The sequence below is a fragment of the Colletotrichum chrysophilum genome (assembly GCF_026319265.1).
Source record: "Colletotrichum chrysophilum strain AFK26 chromosome Unknown scaffold_15, whole genome shotgun sequence".
NCBI classification, from domain to species: domain Eukaryota; kingdom Fungi; phylum Ascomycota; class Sordariomycetes; order Glomerellales; family Glomerellaceae; genus Colletotrichum; species Colletotrichum chrysophilum.
This window is the reverse complement of record NW_026517302.1, coordinates 1-24448: the sequence shown is the minus strand read 5'-3', so window position 1 is coordinate 24448 and position 24448 is coordinate 1. Positions and strand designations below refer to the sequence as shown.

The window sequence follows — 24448 nt, the reverse complement described above, 5'->3', positions numbered from 1 at the left end:
TGAGCGTCTGCCTTCTTACATCTCACTCCCTGGCATTAAAAGTCTATTCAGAGACACGAGATCTCGGTGCTCGCGGCTGTTGTCAACTGAGAAATCGCCGAGCGTACGTAGACCAAGATTCAACGCAGGGCGCGGATGAGGCCGTAGCCGGGACTCTCGGCGGCTGAGAGAAGGAAGGAATGGGACAGATGCAAAAGAGGATATAGAATACATGTTAGTCCGTACATAGTCGTCAAAATTGAGGCAATCTTGGAGACGTCGAGGTTGGCCGGGGCCTCCCCCATTTCGCCAGATATTGAAAGTGGCTTGAAACGACCCTTATTTTCGGACAGACCGGGCTCTTAGTTTCTCCACGGGGGCCCGGGAGGCTCAAAAGTCGGCGAAAAGCAACACTCGGTAATGTCATGGAAGAAAGAAGAATGAAAGTAGCGAGAGGAAAATGAAAGTAGGGTGGGGGATCCCTCGCTATCAAATCAATCGGTGATCGCGATGGAGAGTGAAAATCAGAGGTGAAGGACGAAGGGGCCTTCCAAGAGCGACCACGGCAGGGCCTGGCGCTAGTGCGGGCAGTGGTCTGCAGCAGGGAATTGGAGCTACCGAGCCAGTCAGAGCGATAGGAAGCTGTCCGCGGCATCCATTCTGGCAGTGGCACTAACACCCCAGCGGAAGGAAGAAGGATGCGCGGCATGGACGGCGAAGCAGGAAGAAGCAGAAGACTGCCGAGAAGACTGGGAGCAGCATGAGATGAGACTCGGTAGATTTGTGAATTTACATGTACTTGGATAAACGAGCATGACGCTATCAGACGGAATCCACACCACAGCGGCCTCGAGCCATTATCCACTGTCGGTGGACTGGCATCGAGGATTGCACAGACACTCGGTGCCGTGATTGAGCAGGTGTTTTTGGAGGCTGAATGCTGTGCTGTGTTGTACTGTGCTGTGTTGTGTCGACTGCCGTGTCAGGATTACTATGCGGTATGGGTGCCGTACAGACTGACTATGACCTAGTTTGCAAGTAGACACGAGGCACAGCCATAGCACGAGTTGCGTACGCAGCTGAGTCTTGCATGTCGTCGACCTGTAGCGTAGCAACAACCCACGTCGCTGGCGCGGCATTGGTGCTGGAGCTGCCATGCTTGTGGGTTTTCTAGTGGAAATGCTTGGCTGGGAGTGGGAATTGGGGGACGGCGATGGAAGATGCTAGCGCAAGTCCATCCAGTCCAGCATCGCAGGCTGCAGACAGTGAGGCGACGCGCCATATCCAGCGGGTGTCGATGACATGGAAGATATGCAGAGAATCAGAGCTGGAGGCCACAATTGACCCAGGTGGTCCACATCCCTTGGCGGCCATGATCCACGCAAAACGTGCATAATGGTGGGCGACAACGGGTGTTTGGTACGTGTTTCTCACCTTCTGGTAGGTAAGACAGACGGCGGGTTCAGAGAAATCACGATATATTAAAGAAATGGACAGAATGGGAGACGGGTAGCGAAAGACTAAGCGTACAATCTACTTGAAGTACATTACATGCATGCCTAGTACAAAAGCACAAACGAAACAGAGCGCTGAGTGAGCCCCAGTATATCCGTCGTCCCTTCAGCTGCCGTGGAAACCAGATATCCATGTCCATCTGAAAGACGAGGGGGCGGGATTCCGCAAAGACAGATGGGAAAGACCATGTCCGCCCCCTCGGGCATCTCCTTTGCATGGTGTACGATGGGCGGGCTTGACGCGGCGGCACCAAGTAATTACCTACCTTCTCTGTAGTACTGCGGTAAACACTTCGTCCAATTCCACGACTGCAAGCCCAAGGCTAAGTGCAATACTACTAACTGCTGCATAGGATGTACTATGTAGTAAGTGCAAGTGAAAGTGCATGTGTCCCATCCAACACCAACACCAACACCAGGAACCCCGCGCAGGTCTCATTGGGCCACCTGCTTTCGGGACAAAAACAGGATGTGCATCGATAACATCATAGCTGCATCAAGCCTGGCCTGTAACCTTCTCAATCCCATGCCCGCTATCCACTGCCACCCTGTCCCCTGCCATGCCGTGCCAGGCCATGCTCCTTGCACACTGGACTGAGGTGCCCTTCCCTGCCCTAGGTTGCCTTTGCCTGCACTCACCTCAGTGACCTGTCCCAGTCTTCGCCGCCCACTGCACTGCTGCCCTCCACCTCCCTCTCCACCCCCAAAAAAACAACAGCTGCTGGGTGTAGCCTGTCATCCCTTTTGCTGGTTGCTTTCTGCCCGGCGAACACCATCTTGATCCCGTCATTGATCATTCCCATACCAACCTGAACTATCCTGACCCTGCCTAACCCAACCTGCCCTGCCTTTTACCTTTCATATCGTCTGCCTCTGCCTTTCTTCTCACATTGCCTCATCTCACTTCCTCACCACTTTTTACCTTACCTTAACCTTCTTGGCTGGCCCTGCAATACCTAGTGTGTACTGCGTAGTCCCCTACCTTTGGTACACACGCAATCCCTTCCGGGCTTTTTTTGTCTGATCTGATCTGATCTCATTGTCACCCTCACCTAACCCGACTCGCCGCGCGCGCGTGTGTCTGTCTCGCTCCTCCCAACTCCGGTCTGGCAGCACCACGAGGTCTTGGTCTCGGTCTCATTCTCTGGTCTACACTACACTACCTCGACAGAACTGACGTCCGCACGCACCCACCCAATCATCCGAATTTACACACCAGACGCCCCTCCGTTGCTACCCTCCTTCACGCATATTCCCTTGTCTTCCAAGCAAGCTAGCTAGCTCGTCGGACCTCTACTGCACTCCGACCCTCTCCAAACGGCTATTCCTTGCTCACCTCCATCCACTCAGGCACAAGTCCTGACGGGAAGATAGACATCTGAGAGACCCTTATTACCACCCCTCCGCCATCCACACTTCCTTTTGTACCCTCTTCTTGCCCCCTCCTCTCTTCTTGATACCTCTCCTGCTGTCCTCGATCTCGAATTTTACCTCTCTTCTCTTATCCAGCAACCCTTCGCTTCCCTGTCTCGTTGACAGAGACACCACCGCTTCCTCCCCCGCCCACGTCTGCTGTCGATTTGTATAAGCGCCCGAACACGCCAATTGACCTCGACGACCTGCGTGCTTGACGACGTTACATGGCCCGATAAGTCCATACTCGACCTTCACGGCCTCGTAGGCCTGGCCAGGCCGAGCTTTTCAACAACGACGGTGGAATAGACGGGGCTCGGTCCCTTTTGATTTGCTGCACGCCAACTATGTCAACCAGAGAATCTGTCGCCAGCCGACAGTCAGTACTGCCTACCATTCAGACGACACATCATGGCGACTCCAAGAGCCCGAGCAAGTCGGAAATGCGCAGCGTGTCGACGCCGTCGCTGGGAGGAAAACGGCGCAGTTTCTTAGCAAAGACCTTCAGGAAGGTCAGCAGCAGCGCATCCTCGACAGACCTTGCCTCAATGGCCGAATCCCCCAGCACCAGCTCGAATGCGCAAACCCGCCGAGTGCTTCACAAGAACAACGGATCCGGCGGCTCAAATTCCTCGTCCATTTTCTATCGCCTGAACCGCAGAGCGTCAAAGGACTCGTCTGCAAGCTCACACATGTCGGAGGAGACGCCGACGTTTCTCAGCCCGAACCCGCCGTCTAATCCCGTTATTACAATCCTCAAACATGGAGCACTCAAGACCGACGCCAGGTTGTGGAAGTCCCGCGCCGAGTACATCGTCTTGACCGAAACTCACCTCGTCAAGTTTAACAGCGCCGAAGCGGCGAGAGCTAACTTTAACGAGCTGGCACCGCCCTCGGGGCGTCTCAAGCGATCGTCGACGTCGTCTACATTGAGTACAGATGGTTCATCGGGTGACGGCCGCGTTGAGATTCCGCTGTGCAAAATTGTCAACATCTTCAACGAGGAGGGTGTGAGTCCTCATTTTGGGCTGGACGTGTGGTGGTCAGAAACTTCGCCCATGGTATCGTGGGCATGCACGAAGTTGTTCTTTGGCCTGCCCGCAGAGCGCGAAGATTGGATGAACGAGATACGCCGCGCTATCCGTGAATCCGTGGGTTCGACCGTTGTGCCCAAAGGGATTGTTGCTCCCAATGTCCAGTCCGCCATCCACCAAATCGTTGCCAAAGAAGAGCCCTCTTGCCGCGGGCTGCCTCTGGATATTTTCCCAGTGGTTCAGCGCACAACCCTCCTCAGTTCCAAGGCCGACAACCCTGAGACCTCCAAGAAGTTTCGTGACGGATCATCCCATTACCTGCTCCTTGGCCAGAACAAGTGCTATTTCGTCCGAGTAGCGAGGACTTCAGTTTACAAGGCACCGCAAGATATTGAGATCAACACCGTAGTCTTTGGTCTTACGTCCCTGGTCCGTTTGAAAGCCACCATGAGCCACCATGAAGAGCGATTTGTCCTTGGATTCCGGTATGTGCTCGGTCTCGCAACTGCCCAATGTGATCTATGACGAACTAACATGCAACAGCCTGCCCTGTGAGGCCGAGAAGCGGCTTGAGTTGGCCAGTCGCTGGTACAGAGAAATCGTCATGACATTCATGAAGGCGGACCGCGCAGTAAAGCCCGCCTGGCCTCAGCATATGCAACGGGACATTTTCGACATTAGGGGCCTCACAGCCCAGCTTCTGCTGCCCTCAGGGCAGGATTTCGGTGGCCTCAAGAGAACTCTTGAGGCTTATTGCGCAACGTTCCGCTGCCCACCTCCGGAGTGGACTGTGAACTGGAAGTGCGAACGCCGAGAGCACTGCCCCGAGTTCCGCCTGCTCCCTTCCAAGGACGGCGGATACACCCCGCTACAACTGCTGGCCGTGTTCAAGTCCCTCCGATACAATGACTATTTCAAGGCACTTTCCTTCCGTGACGTTGACTTGGCACCCCTCTGCGGCCTGACAGATCACCCAGGATTCGAAGAGTCAATAGCAGATGTTTCTCGGGATGGTGAGTCACCACGCACACTCCAGAAGACTCCCGCACTAACTTTCTCAGGTCTCGTGATCGATGGCGTACACAAGGCCATCATCAAGTCTGCCCCTCTTCTGTCTCAGGAAATCCACGCGGTTGCCTTCACGTCTGGATCAATACGCAAGATTGATCTCACAAACGTTTTGGCATCACAGAACATTGTTGGCGTGTCGCGCACTCGAGCCGGATCCAAGAAGGAGCCCGAGGTCGTCCGTCCCATTCTGTTGCTCCTGAGAACTGGCAGCAGCCATTGTGACACCCTTTTGGTGGGAGGGAATCCTCTCACCGCCGCTGAGGTTACTGATCTTGGTAAGCGACTCGTCTGAACGGGGCCTGTGCATAGCTGACCATAGTGTAGTCGACGTCTTGCACATTCCCGACATCCTGAGAGAGCTGGACATTTCCAGATGCAACCTGGACGAGAGAAGCCTGGAAGAAATCTGGGACGCACTCCCTTCTCAAGGATACAGGCTGGAAGCACTGAACACCTCTCGAAACATTGGCCATGTTGACCATATGGTTGTCAAGAGCAGCTTATCCCACTTCGCCTGTCTCCGCAAGCTCAGCGTTGCCGGCAACTGCCTAAGCCAGTTCACAGATCCCATCTTCTTCGAGGAAACAATCATGAGCTGGTGTCTGGAGGAGCTGGACCTCTCAAACATGCACGTAAGTTTGTCCAGCATCACAAGAATTCGTTGATAAAAGCTCACACTTCGTAGCTGAACAATGCCACCCTGGACATCCTAGCGGGCTACCTGCTCTCGCAGGAATCTGCTTACCTACGTAGGCTCGATCTCAACGGCTGCGGCCTGTCCGGTTCGCAAATCGCCCTTCTCTTCCGCAGCATGGGCCAGGGCAGAGAGATCGTATGCTCTATCAACGGCAACTACATTGAAAACGGCATGGAGGACTTGTCATCTGCGATCGCATACAACTTTGGACCCACGTCGTTATTCATGGACATGATTGAGTTCCGGGATGAGGAAAACTATATCACGATCATCAAGTCGCTCTCGGTCAACAGGTCAATCCGACTGCTGAGTTTGGTCGGCACGTCGACCCCTGGACAAGTCAGCGAGGAGACTTGTCAGGCAGTCTCGGACTTCTTCGCCACCAACGAATCAATCCAGTACCTCGACTTGTCCGGATTTTCGGCCAAGTTGGATGAAGGTCAACTCGGACTAGGCTTCTCTCGCGCCCTCTCGGGTCTCGCCAGCAACAAGACGCTGCTACACCTCCGAATCCGCAACCAAAAGCTCAACATGAACATTGGAGACTTGGCAGAGGCAATTCACATGAACCAGACCCTGCGCACGCTTGACGTGCAAGAGAACAGCTTCAACTTGTCAAACCTGTCTCACATGGTGAGAAGTCTCGAACAGAACACGTCCATCCAGGAGTTCTGCCCGTTTTCCAAGACCGAGCTGAACCGCGCCATCAAGTCGAGCGTTCAAAACGTCGGCATGCCGACCGGGCCCCAGGCAGTCAAAAATCGTCGCGCTTCCAAGGTGCTCTCAAAGGCCACCTTTGAGAGCTTCGCCATGGAGATGGACCGGAACAACGCCCTGATGCAGAACCTCAAGGAGGAATGGACCACCAAGTCGGCGCAGATTGACAGGATCCTCGAGAGGAATCGCACCCTGGCATACGAGGTCGAGATGGCTCGTCTGCAGTGGGAGATGCCGGAGGACCCCGAGCTGGAGTGGATCGCCTACGATCTCAGCATCATCTTTGGCGGACTCGCCGCCAAGGTCATGAAGAAGCGCCCCGCGCCCAACCCCATGGACACCCCGGGCTTCCGCGGAAGCATGCTGGCGGCGGGATACCGCGGCAGCATGATGTTCGGCACCAGCACTCCGCCGATGGAGCAGTGGGAAGACTACAGCCTGAAGGCCGCGCCGCACCACGTATCCTCCGAGGAGGTTATGGACAGCCCCGCGACGGAACACGCCAGTGGCTCCTCCGCCCTGCCGACACCCCCCGAATGGGCTCCCAGCGAAAGTCCTGCCAAAGAGTACGCCATGTCTTCCAGCCTGCCGAGCACGCATAGCGACCCCCGCATCATGGAGGAAGGCATCGGCGACTTTGATCTCGACACACTCAAGTACATGATTCAACACGGATTCAACCTCGACGAACCGACGCAAGCGCAGCCCCAAGACGTCGGCAGGAGGCCGGGGACTTCCGTGTCTACCACGAGACTCGACTGAACAAGAAAGTAAAACGAATCAAATCACACGCAAAAAAAACATGAAAGAAACGCAGAAAAGGAAACGAAAAAACGAAACACGGGGATGGTGATCGGAACCCTTCATAATTTTTATTTTTTGAACACAAGCTCTCTATCTTAGACATCAAGCGACGGCAACCGATTTTTTCTTTGTTTATTCGGGGGCTATCTTATGGTCAACATGGCGTTTCAAAGAGACACTCTTATCATCATCATTATTATTACCGAGGGATTGATACCCAGACTCGCTGGAAGTATTGGATGCGTTGGGAATAACATTGCTTTGGCGTTTAAAGGTCCGCTCGCTTGGAAAGAACAACGCCCTTGGTTATGGGGGCAATAGTTTATAGGATGCTGTCCGAGGTGGTGTTTGGATTGATAGTTAGGGCTCTCCTGTGTAATACATAATTCGTGAGAGGCATCCTGCGATTGGTGTTCAGCATGACCTTTGAGTGATTCGTGAGTGGCTTTGCGTGGCATGTCGACGTGGGAAGGTGCCTTGGTTGTTGAAGTCTGGAATATCACCATTCATTCTGCTTACAAACAGAGCAAAGTCTCATCATGTCATTCAATCTCAACCTCAACGTCAACACGCAGCTTCGGACAGCTGCATGCACGGCGGCTCGACAGCCGGGCCCCACTCGGAGCCGAACGTGGTTGACCAATACCCGCGCTGGCGCCGTGGGGGCGGCATGCTCGGTGCATGTCGGATGTGTCAGATTGGCGCTGTGCTCGAGGCTGAGAGGTTTCACTCCGCAACGGACCGCCCGTTATTGCTCGAATCCCTGGTAATATGTAAAGCGCAGGCGGCACGAGCATGCCGATGCCTCTTGTGCTTTGCCGCCATCTCCCTGCGGCAGGCAGCCGACGTGTCCAGACTCTTATGCCGCAGGTGCGGGGAGCCGGAGACGGTATGAACATAATATGGGGCAATATCACGGTGTTAAGTCGCCATGTGTTAAAGCAAGCACAAGGTTGGCCCTCTCCGTCTGGGTTGTGGACGACTCTAGTGCGCAAAGGTGTGCAGCCTCTCGGTCACGGGGTCTGCAGTGATGCGGCGATGTCCACCAGAGCAGCACCTTGAATTGTGGACTTATGGAGATATGCCGCTCGCACATCGTCATTGCGTGCAGTCAGGGCGCCCGAGTGGCACCTCAGGTGCATGGAGCGCGGCTGCGGGTGGTTGGTGGTCAGGTTGACCTGGTTGTCGCTCTGTGCATTGGCGTGGGCGTGAGTAAGAACCTGCCCACGCAGAGTTTAGGAAGTGCTTCTGTTTTGTTCATCACTGGAGAGGTCCTGAATATGATGATATAAGAACAAGCTCCAGCATATGAGAGCTCAATTGCGTATCCTCGGCCGTTTGCGAATCAAAAAGGGTGAACAAAGGTAAGATGAGTCTCCGCTAGAGGCATATGCAAAGTCTTGATGCAATTGGCCGTCCCAGTCCATGCGGCCTCACGTAATGTTCTGCAAGAGAAGACCCACCACCTGTTCCAAGCCACATTGGGACATTGGGCAGGACGGGCCACTGATCCCTGCTCAGCCTACTGCCAGGTTCCAACTGGCAACCAACCACTTTGGCACTCTACGGGCCCCCGTCCAAGCCGCTGGCCGCACTTTCCTACCTACTGAAACCTAACCTCCGTGTCAAGCTGGACACTTGTGAGAGCTTCGTCATCAGCGTTGCCATCACGTCCAGCGACAACGTCTTTCTTCTCCACACACCAGCGTCCCCTCTTCGCATTCACCACGTAAAATTGCATTCATCACATCACTCCCCATCGACGGAGTCCCTCTCGATCGCAACCATTTGTGTCGCCGTCTAATTCATCGCCAGTCCGCGTCGGTTGCTCCTAATCGCCGTCAGGAGTAAGTCCTCCGAGCCCGACCTCGTCGGCCCAACCGCCCGCCATGTATTCGAACTCGAACGCTTTCCTGGGCGGCAACAGCCAGCGTCCCGGCGCGCAGCAATATGGAAGCTCCTTCGGCATGGGAGGCCAGCAGCCGGGACAGCAGCAGCAGCAACCGAGTCCGTTTGCTCCTCAGCCCACGGGTTTCGGCCAGGCGCCGCTCCAGCAGCAATACACCGGCTACCCGGGCATGGCACAGCAGCAGCAGCCTCAGCCCACGGGCTTCGGCCAAGGTCTCCAACCTCAGCCGACCGGCTTTGGTCAGGGGCTTCAACCTCAGCAGACTGGCTTCGGCCAGCCCCAGCCGCAGCAGAGCTTCCAGACCGGCGCGCCGCCGATGCCCTCGATCCCCCCGCAGTTCCAGTCTCAGTTCCAGCAGCAGCAACAGCAGCAACAACAACAACCCCAGCAGACTGGATTCCCCGGTGCCCAGCAGCAGCAGCAGCCTCAACAGATGGGCTTCCCCCAGCCGCAGCAACCTCAGCAGACCGGCTTCCCGGGACTGCAACAGCCTCAGCAGACCGGCTTTCCCCAGGCTCAGCAGCAACAGCCGCAGCAGACTTCGGCGCCGTCTCCGGCTCCTATCAAGCCGCAGGCCACGGGCTTCAGTCAGATGGCTGCGTCTTTCCAGACCGGAGGCACACCAAAGCCTGCGGGCAGACGTCCAAAGTCGTCCTCCAGCAAGATCCCCAACATCCGGCTGTCTTTCATCACTGCCCAGGACCAGTCTAAATTCGAGACGCTCTTCAAGTCCGCGGTTGGCGATGGCTCAGAGACCGTCATGTCCGGAGACAAGGCGAGAGACCTGTTGTTGAGATCGCGACTGGACGGTGATTCTCTCTCACACATTTGGTAAGTTGGACTCTAGCGCGTGTTCTCCCAGCAAGCACTGACGAACCCCCCTCTCAGGACTCTGGCCGATACGACTCGATCCGGACAACTGCACTTCCCTGAGTTTGCCCTGGCGATGTACCTGTGCAACCTGAAGCTTACCGGAAAGTCGCTGCCTTCCTCGCTGCCCGACAACATCAAGAACGAAGTTTCTAGCATGGTGGACATCATCAGCTTCAACATTGCCGAGGATGCAGGCCGCGCTACTCCCGGAAGCACGAACACGGGCAGGTCGAGCACGGAACCTACGATTCATCAGCCCCAGCCTCAGGCCTCCAACTCCCAGCTGTTGCAGGCGCAGATGACTGGATTCCCTGGGCAACAGCAGCCTCAACCGACTGGCTTTGGGCAGCTGCAGGCCCAGCAGACTGGTTTCCCCGGCATGAACCCCCAACCAACCGGATACACGGGTCCTCGCCCACCAATGCCGCCGATGCCGACTGGCTATGGCAACAGCTTGACCCCTGGCGGAGGACCGATGGCTGCGCCCCTGAATGCCCAGCCAACTGGCAGACCCGGCCAGTGGGGTCTGGTCAACACGCCCGCAACTGGCCTGCCAAACATTGATCTCCTCCAGGCTCGAATGATGCCTCAGTCGGGCCGGGAGGCGGGCAATTACACCACCCAGGGCCTCCAGGGCAATGCGGTCATTCCCTGGGCCATCACCAAGGATGAGAAGCAGCGTTATGATGCCCTTTTCAAGGCGTGGGACGGTCTCCACAAGGGCTTCATCGGCGGTGACCAAGCTATTGAGATCTTTGGCCAGAGTGGTCTGGAGAAGCCGGACCTCGAGCGCGTCTGGACTCTGGCAGATAATGGCAACAAGGGTCGCTTGAACCTGGACGAGTTTGCGGTCGCTATGCATTTGATCTACCGTAAGCTCAACGGCTACCCACTGCCTAACCAGCTGCCGCCTGAGCTTGTCCCTCCCTCTACGAGAAACATCAACGAGTCCATCGGCACCATCAGGTCCATGCTGAGCCAGGAGTCCGAGTTTCGCAACAAGTCCGGCGCTGCTCTCCTGCCCCAGAAGACTGGAGTCAGCTACATGAAAAGCCACTCGCTCAGAGGCACGCCCGGCGGCCACAACAACGGCCGCAAGGATGCGACGGTGTTCAAGAACAACGACGATCAGGTCGGCTACAAGTCTTCCGCTCGCCGTCGTGTCGGCAACAACTCGCCGCGGCCCGAGTCCCCTGCCCCTTCGTCTGCCTATGACGACTTGAGTCTCGACCAGCTCAGAAAGAAGATCCGAGAGAAGGAGGTGCTCATTGACGCGATGGACTTTGCTGACGAGAAGAGTCTGGAGGAAGATGATATGCTTGACAGGCGCGACCGTCGCGAGGCCGAAGAGCTGTACCGCCGTATTCGCCGTGTCCAGGACGACATCGATTCGCATCCCGACGCCGCTCTCGCCTCGGGAGACTCAGATGCCGAGAGACGTGCTCTCAAGCGCCAGCTCCAGACTCTCCAAGACAAGGTCCCTGAGCTGGCTTCGGCGGTGCGCAAGACGGAGAAGGCTATTGCGGACGCCAGGCTCGAGCTCTTCAGGCTCAAGGACGCCAAGGCTCACCCCAACAGCGCTGCTCCCATCGTCGGAACCGGACCTGGCGGTGCTGTCACGGAGTCTGACAGACTCAAGGCTAGGGCTAAGGCTATGATGCAGCAGCGCACGGCCGCCCTGACCGGTAAGAAGGTCGAGTCCAGCTTCGACGACGAGGGTCCCAAGCGCCTCGAGGAGGAGAACTTCAAGATCAAGACCGAGAAGGAGAACAACGAGAGCATGGTCAGGGATGTTGAGGACTCTGTGCGTGACTTTGCCCGCGGCATTGAAGATAACCTGAAAGAAGGTAATGCGACCGCCACCAACGAGCACGAGAAGCGCCGCTGGTATGATGCTCTCGGTGTCGAGGACGAGGTCAGAGACTTCATCTTTGATCTCCAGCGATCTAGCCGTGCCGCGCGTGTCCGGGCTCAAGACAAGCGTACTACGTCTAGATCACCCGCCGCGGCTGCCCGCGCTGAGCCTGCACCGTCAGCTCGCCACGACAGCCCCGCCCCTCCCTCTCGTACTGCCACCCCCTCGAGCGCCGGTGGAGGCTCGTACTCGTCCTACAAGACCCCCGAAGAGCGTGCGGCCTTCATCAAGCAACAGGCTGAGCAGCGCATGGCTGAGAGACTTGCCGCTTTGGGCATTAAGGCTCCCAGTAAGCCTGGTGAGACGGCTGCCCAGAGAATGGAGCGTGAAAGAGCCGAACGTGCTGCTAAGCTGCGCCAGGCCGAGGAGGAGGATGAGCGCCGCGAAGCTGAGCGCCAGGCACGCCTTGCGGAAGAAACGGGTGCCCCGGCACCAGCCTCAACCGGCGGCAAGAAGCCTCCCCCACCGCCGTCTAGAAAGGGCGCCAAGAACGATGGTGCCGACGTTGCGCGCAAGGCCGAGGAGGAGCAAGCTGCTAAGCATGCTGAGGAGGAGCGTCTCGCGAGGGAACATGATGAGCAGCAGCGTGCCACTCAGGAGATGGAGTAAGTCCCATCAGTAACTATTCAGAACCAAAGACTAACTTTGCACAGGGCCAACGCTAGAGAGGCAGAGAATGACGTCGAGAAGGAGCGTTCCGCTACCGAGGCTCGCCTCAAGGCTCTTGAGGAGCAGGTTAAGGCCGGCAAGCTTAAGAAGGAAGAGGAGAAGCGCAAGAAGAAGGCTGCGATGGCCGAGGCCAAGGAGAAGGAGTCTAAGCTTGCTGCCCAAAGAGCCGAGATCGAAGCTGCTCGTCAGCGCGAGCTGGAGCTCCAGCGGCAGCTCGAGGCATTGAACGACGATGACAGCTCTTCTGATGATGAGGATGGCCCGTCTCAGATCACCCCACAGGCGTCGACCCCTACTCAGGGTGGCAGCCAGATCAGCAGCCAAGAGCTGGAGAAGGAGTCGTCGCCGCCATCCGTGCCGACTGTGGTCACCAGCCCGCCTACCGAGAACGAGAGCCGCAACCCGTACTTCCGCATGCTCTCTCACTCTTCTGAGTCAACATCAGGCCCCAGCGAGCAGGCAGCGCCAGCTGCCGCTCCCCCGGCGCCGCCTCAGCCCGAGGTGTCGACCAACCCCTTCCACCGCATGACCCAGGAGAGCAAGGCTACGCCGGCAGCTCCCGCTCCCGCACCTCCCTCCGGACCCTTTTCCCGCAAGCGTCCTGACGATGACGACGACGGTTGGGGCACGGACAAGGACGAGGACGAAGATTCCGATGACGATGATCGCCCGGGCGGCAGTAGCGCTGCGGCACTGGCTTCCATTCTCTTCGGCACCATGGGACCTCCCCGACCTTTGTCGGCCGCCGGTGACAAGCCGTCGTCCAACCCCGTCAGCCCGGCGATCGGTAGCGGCCCCACGTCTCCCCCGCCTCCTCCCCCTGTGCCCAGTTCTGGCGCTCCTCCTGCTCCTCCTCCTCCACCTCCGGCCCCGGCCCCCGAGGCCCCGTCGGCACCGCCGCCGCCACCCATGCCTTCCATGGACGCACCGGGCGCCCCTCCTCCTCCCCCGCCTCCGCCAGGCATAGGAGCCCCGCCACCACCCCCTCCCCCTCCTCCTGCGGGCGATGCCCCCTCTGGCCCCCCGGCAGGTGGCGGTGGTCGTCCGTCCGGTTTCCTGAGCGAGATCCAGATGGGCAGGTCTCTCAAGAAGACGGAGACGCGGGACAAGAGCGGTGCCGCGACTGCAGGCCGTGTTTTGGATTAAGTCAAGGCCCTATAGAGGCTTGACAAGTGTCGAAGGTAGAACTGCGTAGTCTACGGAGTAGGTTAGGACGTAGATTTTATTCTAGCCGGCGGTTTGCGGAAATTGCGCTACATTCTCAGATCGGCTGTTCCATATAGTAATGCCTGAATCACATGTTTCTAATACGTATGAAGTGTCTGCATCTAGGTGATACGTGCATCGCGGAGACTCGCAGTGTCTTCATTTGATAATACATTATCGTCCTTGGAGCAATGTCACCTGCTTGTGCTCGTACTCGTAAATGGCGGTATCAGTGAAGGCACTCGCTAAACAATGCTGCATCAAGCCGGCCTGTTAGAGTGTCAGCACACGCCCACCACTCTGCGAGTTTACGGCGCATTCGGGCCCGAGGACACGGACGACGTGTGCAGAGTAAAGGGTGCAGAGGGGCGTAGATTCATCCACAATAGTAGGAAATTAATCAACCTGCCCAACAGGTCTTCTCAGTCTCGATAGACCTAATAGAAAATGGACATGCTCTGATCAGGCTTCCGTCTTTTACCTTGGCGTCTGTAGACTCCTACTGGGGTTAGCTTGGAATGATGGTTCGCGCTGACAGGGCTGCGAATCCCGTTTCTTGGCATTTTTGTTTTCCTATTTGGGTAAGGCGTCTTGCTGTGTAAGTGACGACGATGTGGGCATTTTGGTTAACATGGCGGTGCGGTACGGGAGGATGATGTCTCCCTGCTGGTTGGGTCTTGCGTATAATAGAAGTGCTCTTCTCTCTGTCCATCACACGCAGTATCTGTGTTTGTCTGTACAATCGGGTTTAACAAAAGGGCGCTTACCTCCTCATCACCTGAACGACCTGTTAGAGAACTCAACACCATACGTGCTTGAACATGGCAGCTGGAGACCCAAGTATGATTACTGACGGCTTTCTTCCAACGTATCATTTCTAACTGGACCCTCAGTCTTATACAACCTGTACGTGTACGCACCAAACCAATGGGCTCCCATCATCTTCATCGCCTTATACGGTATCTCGGCCGTCTTTCATATTTGGCAATGCTAGTAAGTACGCCCTCGTTTCCAGAGAATCACCTCTGACGCATCCTCTTAGCCGCTATAAAGCGTTCAAGTTGATCGGTTTACACCCCGTCTGCGCCGTCCTCTTCACAGCGGGCTACTCCCTCCGTGAGTACGGAGCATATCACTACCTCTACAGCGAAACCACCAAGACGCCCCTGATGGTCTTTGTATTCAGCCAAGTCTTTATCTACGTCTGTCCGTGAGTAAATCGAGATCTCCAGTTGTTTTGGCAGCATTCTTTAACACCTTGTCTTCCAGGCCCCTCCTCGAACTCGCAAACTACCACGTCCTCGGCCGTATCTTCTACTACGTCCCCCACTGCGCACCTCTCCCTCCGTCCAAAGTCCTGACTACATTCGGCGGCCTCATGGCCGTTGTCGAGGTCCTCAACGCCCTCGGTGTGGCCCTCTCTTCCAACCCCTCCTCGACGCCCGAGAAGCAGGCGCTCGGCAGCCACCTCACGCTCGCCGCGCTCGGCATCCAGCTCGTCCTCATCGTCATCTTCATCTGCCTCGCGGCCCTCTTCCACTTCCGCGTCGCCAAGTTCAAGATCCGGTCCAAAAACGTAACAACAATGCTGTCCACACTGTACGCGAGCATGTGTCTGATCTTCGTCCGGTGCGTGTACCGCCTGGTCGAGCACACGGGCAGCACGAAAGTCGACCTCGACGACATGGAGGCACTGCGCGGGCTGAGCCCCATCCTGCGGTACGAGGTCTACTTTTACGTGTTCGAGGCGAGCCTGATGCTTGTCAACTCGCTGGTCTGGAACGTGTGGCATCCCGGGCGGTTCTTGCCGCGCGGCCATCATGTGTACCTCGCGCGGGACGGCGTCGAGGTCGTGGGGGAGAAGGATGTCGACGCGAGGTCTCTGTGGGCCAAAACGGCCAACGTCCTCACCTTTGGTATCTTTTTCCGCAGAAAGAGGACCGTTCGGGGGGAGGGTGTGAAGTTGAGGGATCGTTCGCCGAGCTCGGTTGGTCGGGGCGAGCAGAGCTCTTCGCTTTTGCCAGCACCCGCTCAAGCGAAGTGATGCAGTTGCTCGTACTTGATGTTTGGGTTGTGTGTGCGTTAAAGATTTTATGGAAGTGACTGCCATTTGGGCTTGGCTTCTGCCGCGACGAGTTTTTGGAGTTTGGGGCTACATTACAAGTTTGGGAGGCTTCCTTCTGCTGCCTTTTCTGGGTCCCTCGCGTAGTTAGATAGAAGGGGCTTACCGGGCTCTTCCCCTCCTGTGATACAGTTCATTTAGATTTAAGAGATTGCGATAATAAGACCAGTGTGCCGGGAAAGATTGAAGCCGTTTATGAGATGGAGAAAAATGTTATGTTCCTTGTGATCGAGCAAGACCCAAATGTCGTTTTCAGTGATGATTAGAAATCTCGCTCTTTTGAGATTGCCATCGTTTCTGACGTCAATATATATATGTTCTTCTTTAAATCGAAGCAGAAGCAAAGAAAGCCACCAGCGAAACAAAGTCTATCGAGTCCATAAAATGAACGGCACAGTTTTTGGTGCCAAGCGAACGTCCGTCGCTGACATCCTTCTGGAAAGGGGCTCAGCTCGAACCCGGCAATGTGATTGGTCTGACCCAGAAGAACTAGGAGCTGTCGTCAGCTTGGAGACCAAGCCTGGATATTTCGTCACCAACAAAGTCTCGTTCCTGTCGAGGCAGTATCGCTCGAACAAGTTCGACCCTGCTCCAAACACACTCGTGATGGAGGATAGTCGCAGACGCAAACGCCACTGCTGGGAGTGTCGTCGCCGGTGTCTCGTATGCGACTTCACAGAGCCGGCGTGCAGACGGTGCTCGGCCGCCGGTGTCGAGTGTCCCGGGTACGGCGACGTCAAGCCAATGAGACTCGAGTGGCTCGCACCTGGGAGAGTCATTTCGAGGGGCCGCAGGAGGAAGGGTAAGCGTCAGTCGGACGGGGAGAAGGGATACCAGGTCAACAATGTCGCGAGCCGAAGTCAGGTCCTGGAGAGGACCAGCTACGTGCCTTGGATCGAGATGAAGACCGACGTCTGCGCCTTGCCTCAAGCCGCCGAGTATTGTGAGCCGTCCACTCGAGACGTCTCTCTCGCGAGCCCGGACTGACTTTCATCGCAGTCAACTCGTGCATCTACCAAGACCTGGTCCCGATCCACCAGTTTGGGCAAAACCCGCACATCTACCCTCTCACGGAAAGGCACCTCCGCGTGGGGGCAAGGGCACCAGAGTACTTGCAGTTCGGCATGGTCTGCATGACGTTGAGCCACCGACTCAACCGGACGCGGAGCGACATACAGTCCAGAAAAGTCTTGTCCGAGAGGTTCTACATCCACTGGGGTCTCGCAGTCCGCTCGTTGACCGAGCATCTCAACGCGCAAGATGAGCAGACGAGCGACATGGTGATTGCGGGCATACTAACCATTCTGCTTGCCGATGTAAGTCCTCCATTCCTCCATCAAAAGAAGAAAGGCACCAGCAGTCATCACAGGTCCAGAACGGCAATTCTCTGAACTGGCGCTGCCACATGGAAGGCGTCCACAGAATCATCTCTCTCCGAGGGGGCTTCCGCGCAGTGGCTGGGTCGAGGAGGCTGGAGCCGCTGTTGCTTGTCCTCTGGTCGTACGTCGCTTGCCATCCGAGACCCCATCGTGCAAGATGCTGACCCGCCCCCCTTCGCACAGCGTCGCCGTGACTGGGAACACAACATGCCCGGCGTCAGACCTTACCATGACAGGGCTCCAGCTTGACGCTCTGGATCTTGTCGTCGATCAATACGCTATGTCGTCGTCGTCATTCCAAATGTGCCCGTTGTCGCTGTATGGGGAGCTGATTAGGATCAACCATCTCCGATCACGAGCTTCGAGGTGCGGGTCCGAAAACCATGCCCAGGAGGCACACGAGATGCTAGAGCGCATTCATGATTTTTCGCCTGAAGAATGGGCCAAATGTAAACCTCAACTTACGCCATCGTCTATGGCAGACTGGGTGGTCTTAGGGGCAATCTACAAAGCCGCCGTGGCTTTGTATTGCGTCCTCTCGCTGCAGAGCCTCTGCGTTCTCGAAACAACGACGCTGCTCAGGAATATCTGCGCAACACATGGCCAGATCCTAAAGAGCCACCTGAAGGAAGCTATACAGTCTCCCAAGATGGAGCGGTTCCTGCTTTGGCCAATGGTCCTGCTCGGGGTTGAGGCTGTACACGGCGACGCGGCGGTGCGTCGTTTTGTTTCGGGGCAGCTGCCAGAGCTGAGCTGTAGTCTCGGGACCCATGTACCCTTGACGGCGAAGCACGTCTTGGAGAGGTTCTGGGCGTCTGGGGAGACGAGGTGGGATGCTTGTTTCGACAGGCCGTACGCTTTCACGGCTCAGCTCGCTGTTGACACAAGCCGGCTGTCGCTCTATGATGAAGAGTGAAGAGGGTGGAAGTTACAAATATCCAGTAGGCAGGATTCAGGCTATATGAGAGTGACAGCAGATGAAGTTGCCCCTCGCAGTGGGGTTTGTAAACAGCAAGACAGGGACATGATATCAGAGGGGCTATGCCGACAACATGCCAGCGTAAACATGCCAGCATAAGCACTTTGCCCTCCAAGCTACAGGGCCGAGACCTCACGAAGCTGAGCATCGGAAAACAACAAGCTATGCCCTGGGTCAGAACTCACGATGTCCGCCCGTCCAAATCAACCATCCGTGCCGCCAGCGCGGCATGTCAACATGCGACTCATCGTGACTGTGCCCAAAAGCTTTCGGCCACAGGAACAACAAGATGGACGTCAGCTATGTCAGCAGCCCATAGCAAAGACAGTGCTTCCCGCAGACATTGCATCCGTCCCGCCTTCTCTCGAGTGACAAACCAGACGTGCGTTCATCGCCATCTCAGACCGTTCCCCTCTCTCATTTGAACTACATTCAAAAGAATATCACTATCAAGCCATTTGGTGTACGTCTCAAAGGACAAGACCCCGAAACCCATTGTCCTAACCCCCGCCGCCACCGGCTATCCGAAATCCCATGCGTTCAAAGCTCGAGATTACGTACATCCACGCAGGCCCATCCAAACACTAGCGAACCCCCCTCAGCACGTTTTCCCTCTTCTTTATCTCAGAGTCTTGGCACGGAGGGGAGGGAGGGAGGTGCGGTCTCAGTCCGTCGTGTCAAACAAAGGAACTCGAGCTGGGTTGGATCAGCGCTTGCTACCCGTGTGGCGCAGAATAGAAAAAAGCTATTTCTAGGGCGGTTCTACTCAGGCGGCGGCGGCCTTTTGCCTTTCGATCGACGGGGTCCAGGACGAGAGAGCTCGGGAGCGCGGACTCTCTCTGGGCTTCGACGACGTAACGAGCGCGCAGAATAAGGGCACACGGAACAAAATCCGGTGGTTGGAGGGGGAAGTAGTGCTGCTTCATCACCTGCGAGGGGGAGGAGAGGGAAAGAAAGGAAGCTGGTGATCGGACCTCTAGTTGGGGCCGCCCACGCGCGCGCGGGGTTGCGGATGGCGGATGGCGTCTTGCTTTTTTTCTTTTCTTGTCTACGCTACACATTACGATCGGATCTTTCTTAGCGCCGGTTTCTGGAAGTGAGGGGTGTGCCGTGTGTGTTAGGGTTCTCTGGAGATCTTTTTTGGAAGCATCAATGCAAAGCAAGGAGACGAGAGTTTCGTACGATGCTGCTGTTGAAATGCTGATGATGCAAAAACACGCGCCTGGGGACGTGTTGGAGGTGTCGTGTGTTTATTGACACGTCGTTGCGGGATCAGTGCCTGATGACATAATGCGCGCATCAGAGCCCGTCTACTGCTGCATGTGTCAACGTTTGCGTGCGATTTCTTGCATGATTCCGTGGTCTCATGTGGTTCACGGCAAGGCGAGTTGAAAGTGTCAGGCTAATGTAGGCGCGAGGTCAGTAGCCATGTAGCTAACGGTAGATGCATCTGTGATATGGAGGAGGCGAAAGCTGCTGCGGATACGCAGGGCACATCAACCACACAGGACTTTCCGGGGCTCGAGAGAGGCGGATGTTGGAGAAACTAGGCTGATTCTACGGTTGCAGTCGGCTAGGAGCTTGGGGAACAGGCGACATGAAGAAGGATACGGGGGTGGATCTACGGGATAGATATGCAGAGCACAGAAGATTGACTGCCCGGGTGTATTCGTACAATGTATCCTTCCAGACAGAGGGACTTTTAGAGTCATGTAAGTCCCTGGGGGAGGATCTGTATGTACGACACGTTGAGAAGGGGACGTGCTTTTTCTCCTCCCGTGGGACTCGCTGCTGCATGGGACCTGGACCCGGCGGTGCTGTCACGGTCAGAGGAAACGACACCACTCTATATCGACTTGAAACAGATGCACAGGGACGATCGTTCAACCCAGGCGAGGTGGGATGCAAGAGCTGAAGCTGGCTGTACTACCTTTACAAGCTCCAGATTCAAGCTTACCTAGCTCCAGTTCTTGTCGAGCTTCTATTCGGGGCCACAATCAGGCGGTGGGAATAGGAAGTTGGCCGCCGTTTGGTCAGGTCGGCCTGTTTGGAAGTGTGCGCGTTCGGTCCTCCGAGTCTGTGTGGTTGCAGCTTGGGAGGGCCGAAAGGGTCCGGGGTGGCGGTCCTTGGAAAAGAGGCGCCGAATTCTCGAATGAAGGGAGACACTTTTTTGGACCTTCTTCTTCTTTTTTCGTCCTCTTTCGTTTGGTGCGCTCTCTAGCTCCAACAATGGGGTTCCCTTCAGGGCAAACCGAGGCCTTTTGCTTCTGAGCTATTGAGAGAAGGCCGCAGTGAGGGGCAGAGAAGGAGGCTGAGTGGGATAAGCTGAATGGCGCAAGAGGGCCTGGTCAATGGGCCGGAGATCGGATGATGGACTCCATGTTTGCTTATTCTGAATGGGTCCTGATATATCATTAGCAGACAAAAGCCTGGAGGCGAATGCCGGGTCCCAGTCCAGCCCTTTCGTACGTAAAACACAAAATCCAAGGCAAAAGAAACGAATTCAAGGACTTGGGATGAAAGAAACAGTTGAGGGTCCTCCGGACGGACTATGCGTTGTCCATTATTGGGGAGCACAGCAATGGGAACGGTGGATGAGATCTGAGCGTGCCAACTTTGGCCGTCAATGCTTCTGGGATGTCGAGGATCACAGACTCGACGACGGATCGGATGGCCGGACGGACGACGAACAATGCCCTGACGTTCTTTTTACATAGTGTGGTGCCCAATGCTTGCGGCTTGCTCGCCTTGCCTTGCCTGCCTTGGCATTCCTGAAGAGACAGCTTGTCGGGTTTGTCTGATGATACGGGACCGTCGCATCGCATGGGCGCAGATGGAGCCGTTTAATGGGAGTGAGTTGATAAGGTAAGGCAGGCCTGGTCCTCTGTGCATGTGGTCTGGGACTGTGCGCTAAGATGCCGGCGTGCACTAAGGCGTGGACAGGAGTGACGGCCCTCTGGGACCGTGAGAGGACGGTTGAATGGGTTGGGAGCAGGGTGGTAAAATTAGTATGTAGTATTTAGTATTTTTTTTAGTTAGTATTAGTTTAAAATACTAAAGTATGGTTTTTTGCATACTAATTTAGTATTAGTATATTTTAGTACGATTTTTTTTTGCTTAGTATACTAAACTGATATTAATACTAACTAAAATACTAAAAATACTAAAACTATATAAATAAATCTATGTTAATTTATATAGTTATTACATAGCTTAATAACTGATTTAGAGGTACTTAATAAGTTAATTTAGAGGTATTTATAATATCTTAGGTATTAAAAAGTAGTTAAAGATATTTAAAAAGAATTAATAAATATTATGAAAGACTATATTTTACTATCTATAAGAGAAAAAAAAAATTTAAAAAATTTTAAATCCCCCTAATTTTTTAAATATAGAAAGTATATATTTAAGACGTATAAACCTTTATAGGTTTAAGTATATAAATTTTAAAAGAAACTAAAAGATTTAAACTTTTTTTACTATATATCTTTATAACTAGCTATATTAGTATAAAAAGCTTTAAAGTTTTTATAGTCTAAGCGTTATTAGTTATGTAATCTAAGTATTCTAGCTATATTTTAAGCTTAAATTACTCTTTAAGACCTTAAGAGATTTATTTATAAAAGAAGAGCTTTCCCTCTTAGATATCTCTCTTATTTTTAACCTTATATATATATATATATTAATTAATATCTATTTTTACCCTTCTATAAGAATATTATATTTAAAATATAGAAAACTAATAAAATTAACTTCTAGTATTATATTACGCTTCTTTTTACTTTATATTATAATAAGGCCTTTTTTATTAATTTCCTTATTTGTTTTTTAGTTATTATAAGTTATAATATAGCTAAAAAAAAACCCTTATAAAGGCTTTTAAAATAAATAATATTTTATAAATAACTATATATTACTATAAAAATGCTTTTAAAGGGAATTATATTTAATAACTTATATTAAAATTAAAATAATATTAGTAATAAATATATAGTTATATTAATAAAGGCTTATATAATAAGCTATATTAAAACAGCTTAAAGTATATTTATTCTTTATTAAGTAAAGGTTTTAAGCTAAAAGTATAGAGATATGCTTAAGAAATCAGTATAAAGATATAGAGAATTATATATTTTAAATACCTAATTTAAATAACTAGTTTCTGTTAACACAGGTATAAGCGTATTCAGGGGCGTGGTATATACGCCTATATAGTATAAGGTTATAGATAGGCTTATATTATAATAAAAGGTGATAATTTTAAGCATTTATAGGCATTTAATTATATAGATAATAATAAGACAAGTGATGTATTATAATGATTCTTATTAATATAGTTAGTAGCTTATATCCTCTAGTAGGGAAAAGTAAGTGAAAAGATAACTTAAAACGTAATCTAATAAACTGCTAATTATATAAAGTACTTATATAACTGTATATATTATATAATTAATATTATAGTTATAAGTTATAATAAATAGAGTATTTTTATATAAGGTTTTATACCTTAAACTTTATTAGTTTATTTTATATAGAATATTAAAGTAAGTTGAGTATTATTATTATACTTATATTATTATTATTATTGTAAAAGAATGTTATATATTGATAAAAGATACTTAAGATTCTTACTTTACTATACTTAATACCTCTACTCTTATTATTATTAATATTAGTACTAAATATAAGGATTCTAAATATAATAAAAAATCTTATATTTTAGGCCTTAGTAATAATAATAAGACTTATATGTTTTAAAATAATCTTTTTACTTATACTCTTTTATTTATTAATTATTCTTATAAGAGAAAAATACTAGTTATTTATACTATATAAGTAAATTATATATATATATATATATATATATCTATTTATTAGTTACTAATATTATATAAGTATAGAAAAGAATAAAAACCTAAAATGAAGAATTTTAAAGCTTTGATTTTATTAAATACTATTAAAAACACTACCTTACTATTATTTATAATAGAAAATCAGAAAAAACCGTTTGAAAACGTGAAGTATTATATTATATTATTCTTTATATTATATACTAATACAATATAGAATCTTTAATAATAAGTACTATGTAATGAGCTTTTATAGCTTTAAAAGCTAGAAAATAATAACATTCTAGTACTATAACTAATTTTATAGAAGAAGAGTATATTTAAAAGTATTGAATTTTCTAATAGAGAATAGTCTCTCTTTTAGAGTTATTAATTCTCTTTCTTTTTAAGAATTATTATCTTATTATAATAAATATGCTATTATATATATATATAATATACTAATTATGATATAGATTAAATATTATAGTAAATTAATAAAAAATCTAAGACCTTTTTTTTGATATTTATAGTAGATTTATATCTACTATAAATTTAGAAATTAAAGCTAATATTAATACCTTAGGAAGATTTTCTCTTATTTTGATAATATAGACTTCTAAGCTTTAAGATACCTACTTAGGCTATATATTAAACTATATAAATATAGATTTCAAGTTAAGTTTTAAGCTTATTAGTAAGTATATTATTATTATTATTATTATTATTTAATTAACTTATTAATATTTTAATAAGCTTTAAAGAACTAATAAACCTTTATACTAGAGTCTATATATATAACGAATTTAGAGATTCTATTATAAAGTTTCTAGACCTATAATTATTAGTAAGTTAAAGATAAATATATATATCTATATACATATAGTATTATTATTAATATATATTAACAATTTATTATAGTATTACTAGAGATAATATTAGTAATAATAATACCTTTATTAAATAATTTTCTATTAGCTATTTATTTGCTACTAGAGAAGAGTTTAGTAGAGGTATTTATTATGTAGTATATATAACTAATATTATAGTAAATAATAAACTATTTTAGTTTATTTTAATAGCTAAAGAGGAGGAAAAGCTATTTAACTATACTAATAGTACTAAAAGTATTATTGGTAATTTAGCTATATATAAAGAGGTTAAAGAAGAGCTTATACAAGAGCTTACTAATCTTTTAAGTAGTAAGTATATTTTAATTTTTATTTTATTTTATTTTATTTTATTTTATTTTATTTTATTTTATTTTATTTTATTTTATTTTATTTTATTTTATTTTATTTTATTTTATTTTATTTTATTTTATTTTATTTTATT

At 51.1% G+C, this 24448-nt stretch overlaps 4 protein-coding genes across 4 annotated transcripts; all 4 read left to right on the top strand.

The window, feature by feature from the left end:
- Window positions 1-3253: 3253 nt before the first annotated feature.
- Window positions 3254-7187, top strand: COL26b_002842 (uncharacterized protein; the record flags this gene model as incomplete). Its single annotated transcript, XM_053175748.1, has 5 exons — window positions 3254-4425; window positions 4484-4953; window positions 5002-5286; window positions 5336-5643; window positions 5697-7187. 5 exons carry the CDS (start codon window positions 3254-3256, stop codon window positions 7185-7187), a joined length of 3726 nt encoding a protein of 1241 aa, XP_053040177.1.
- A 1931-nt stretch (window positions 7188-9118) lies between these two features.
- On the top strand, window positions 9119-13741 carry PAN1 (actin organization and endocytosis protein; the record flags this gene model as incomplete). The annotated part of the gene is made up of 3 exons (XM_053175747.1): window positions 9119-9969; window positions 10027-12531; window positions 12580-13741. The coding sequence occupies 3 exons, from the start codon at window positions 9119-9121 to the stop codon at window positions 13739-13741; spliced, it is 4518 nt and encodes a 1505-aa protein (XP_053040176.1).
- Window positions 13742-14622: 881 nt separating this feature from the next.
- Window positions 14623-15845, top strand: COL26b_002840 (uncharacterized protein; the record flags this gene model as incomplete). Its single annotated transcript, XM_053175746.1, has 3 exons — window positions 14623-14641; window positions 14855-15011; window positions 15071-15845. 3 exons carry the CDS (start codon window positions 14623-14625, stop codon window positions 15843-15845), a joined length of 951 nt encoding a protein of 316 aa, XP_053040175.1.
- Window positions 15846-16529: 684 nt separating this feature from the next.
- On the top strand, window positions 16530-17551 carry COL26b_002839 (uncharacterized protein; the record flags this gene model as incomplete). The annotated part of the gene is made up of 3 exons (XM_053175745.1): window positions 16530-16866; window positions 16923-17239; window positions 17486-17551. The coding sequence occupies 3 exons, from the start codon at window positions 16530-16532 to the stop codon at window positions 17549-17551; spliced, it is 720 nt and encodes a 239-aa protein (XP_053040174.1).
- Between the last annotated feature and the right edge of the window lie 6897 nt (window positions 17552-24448).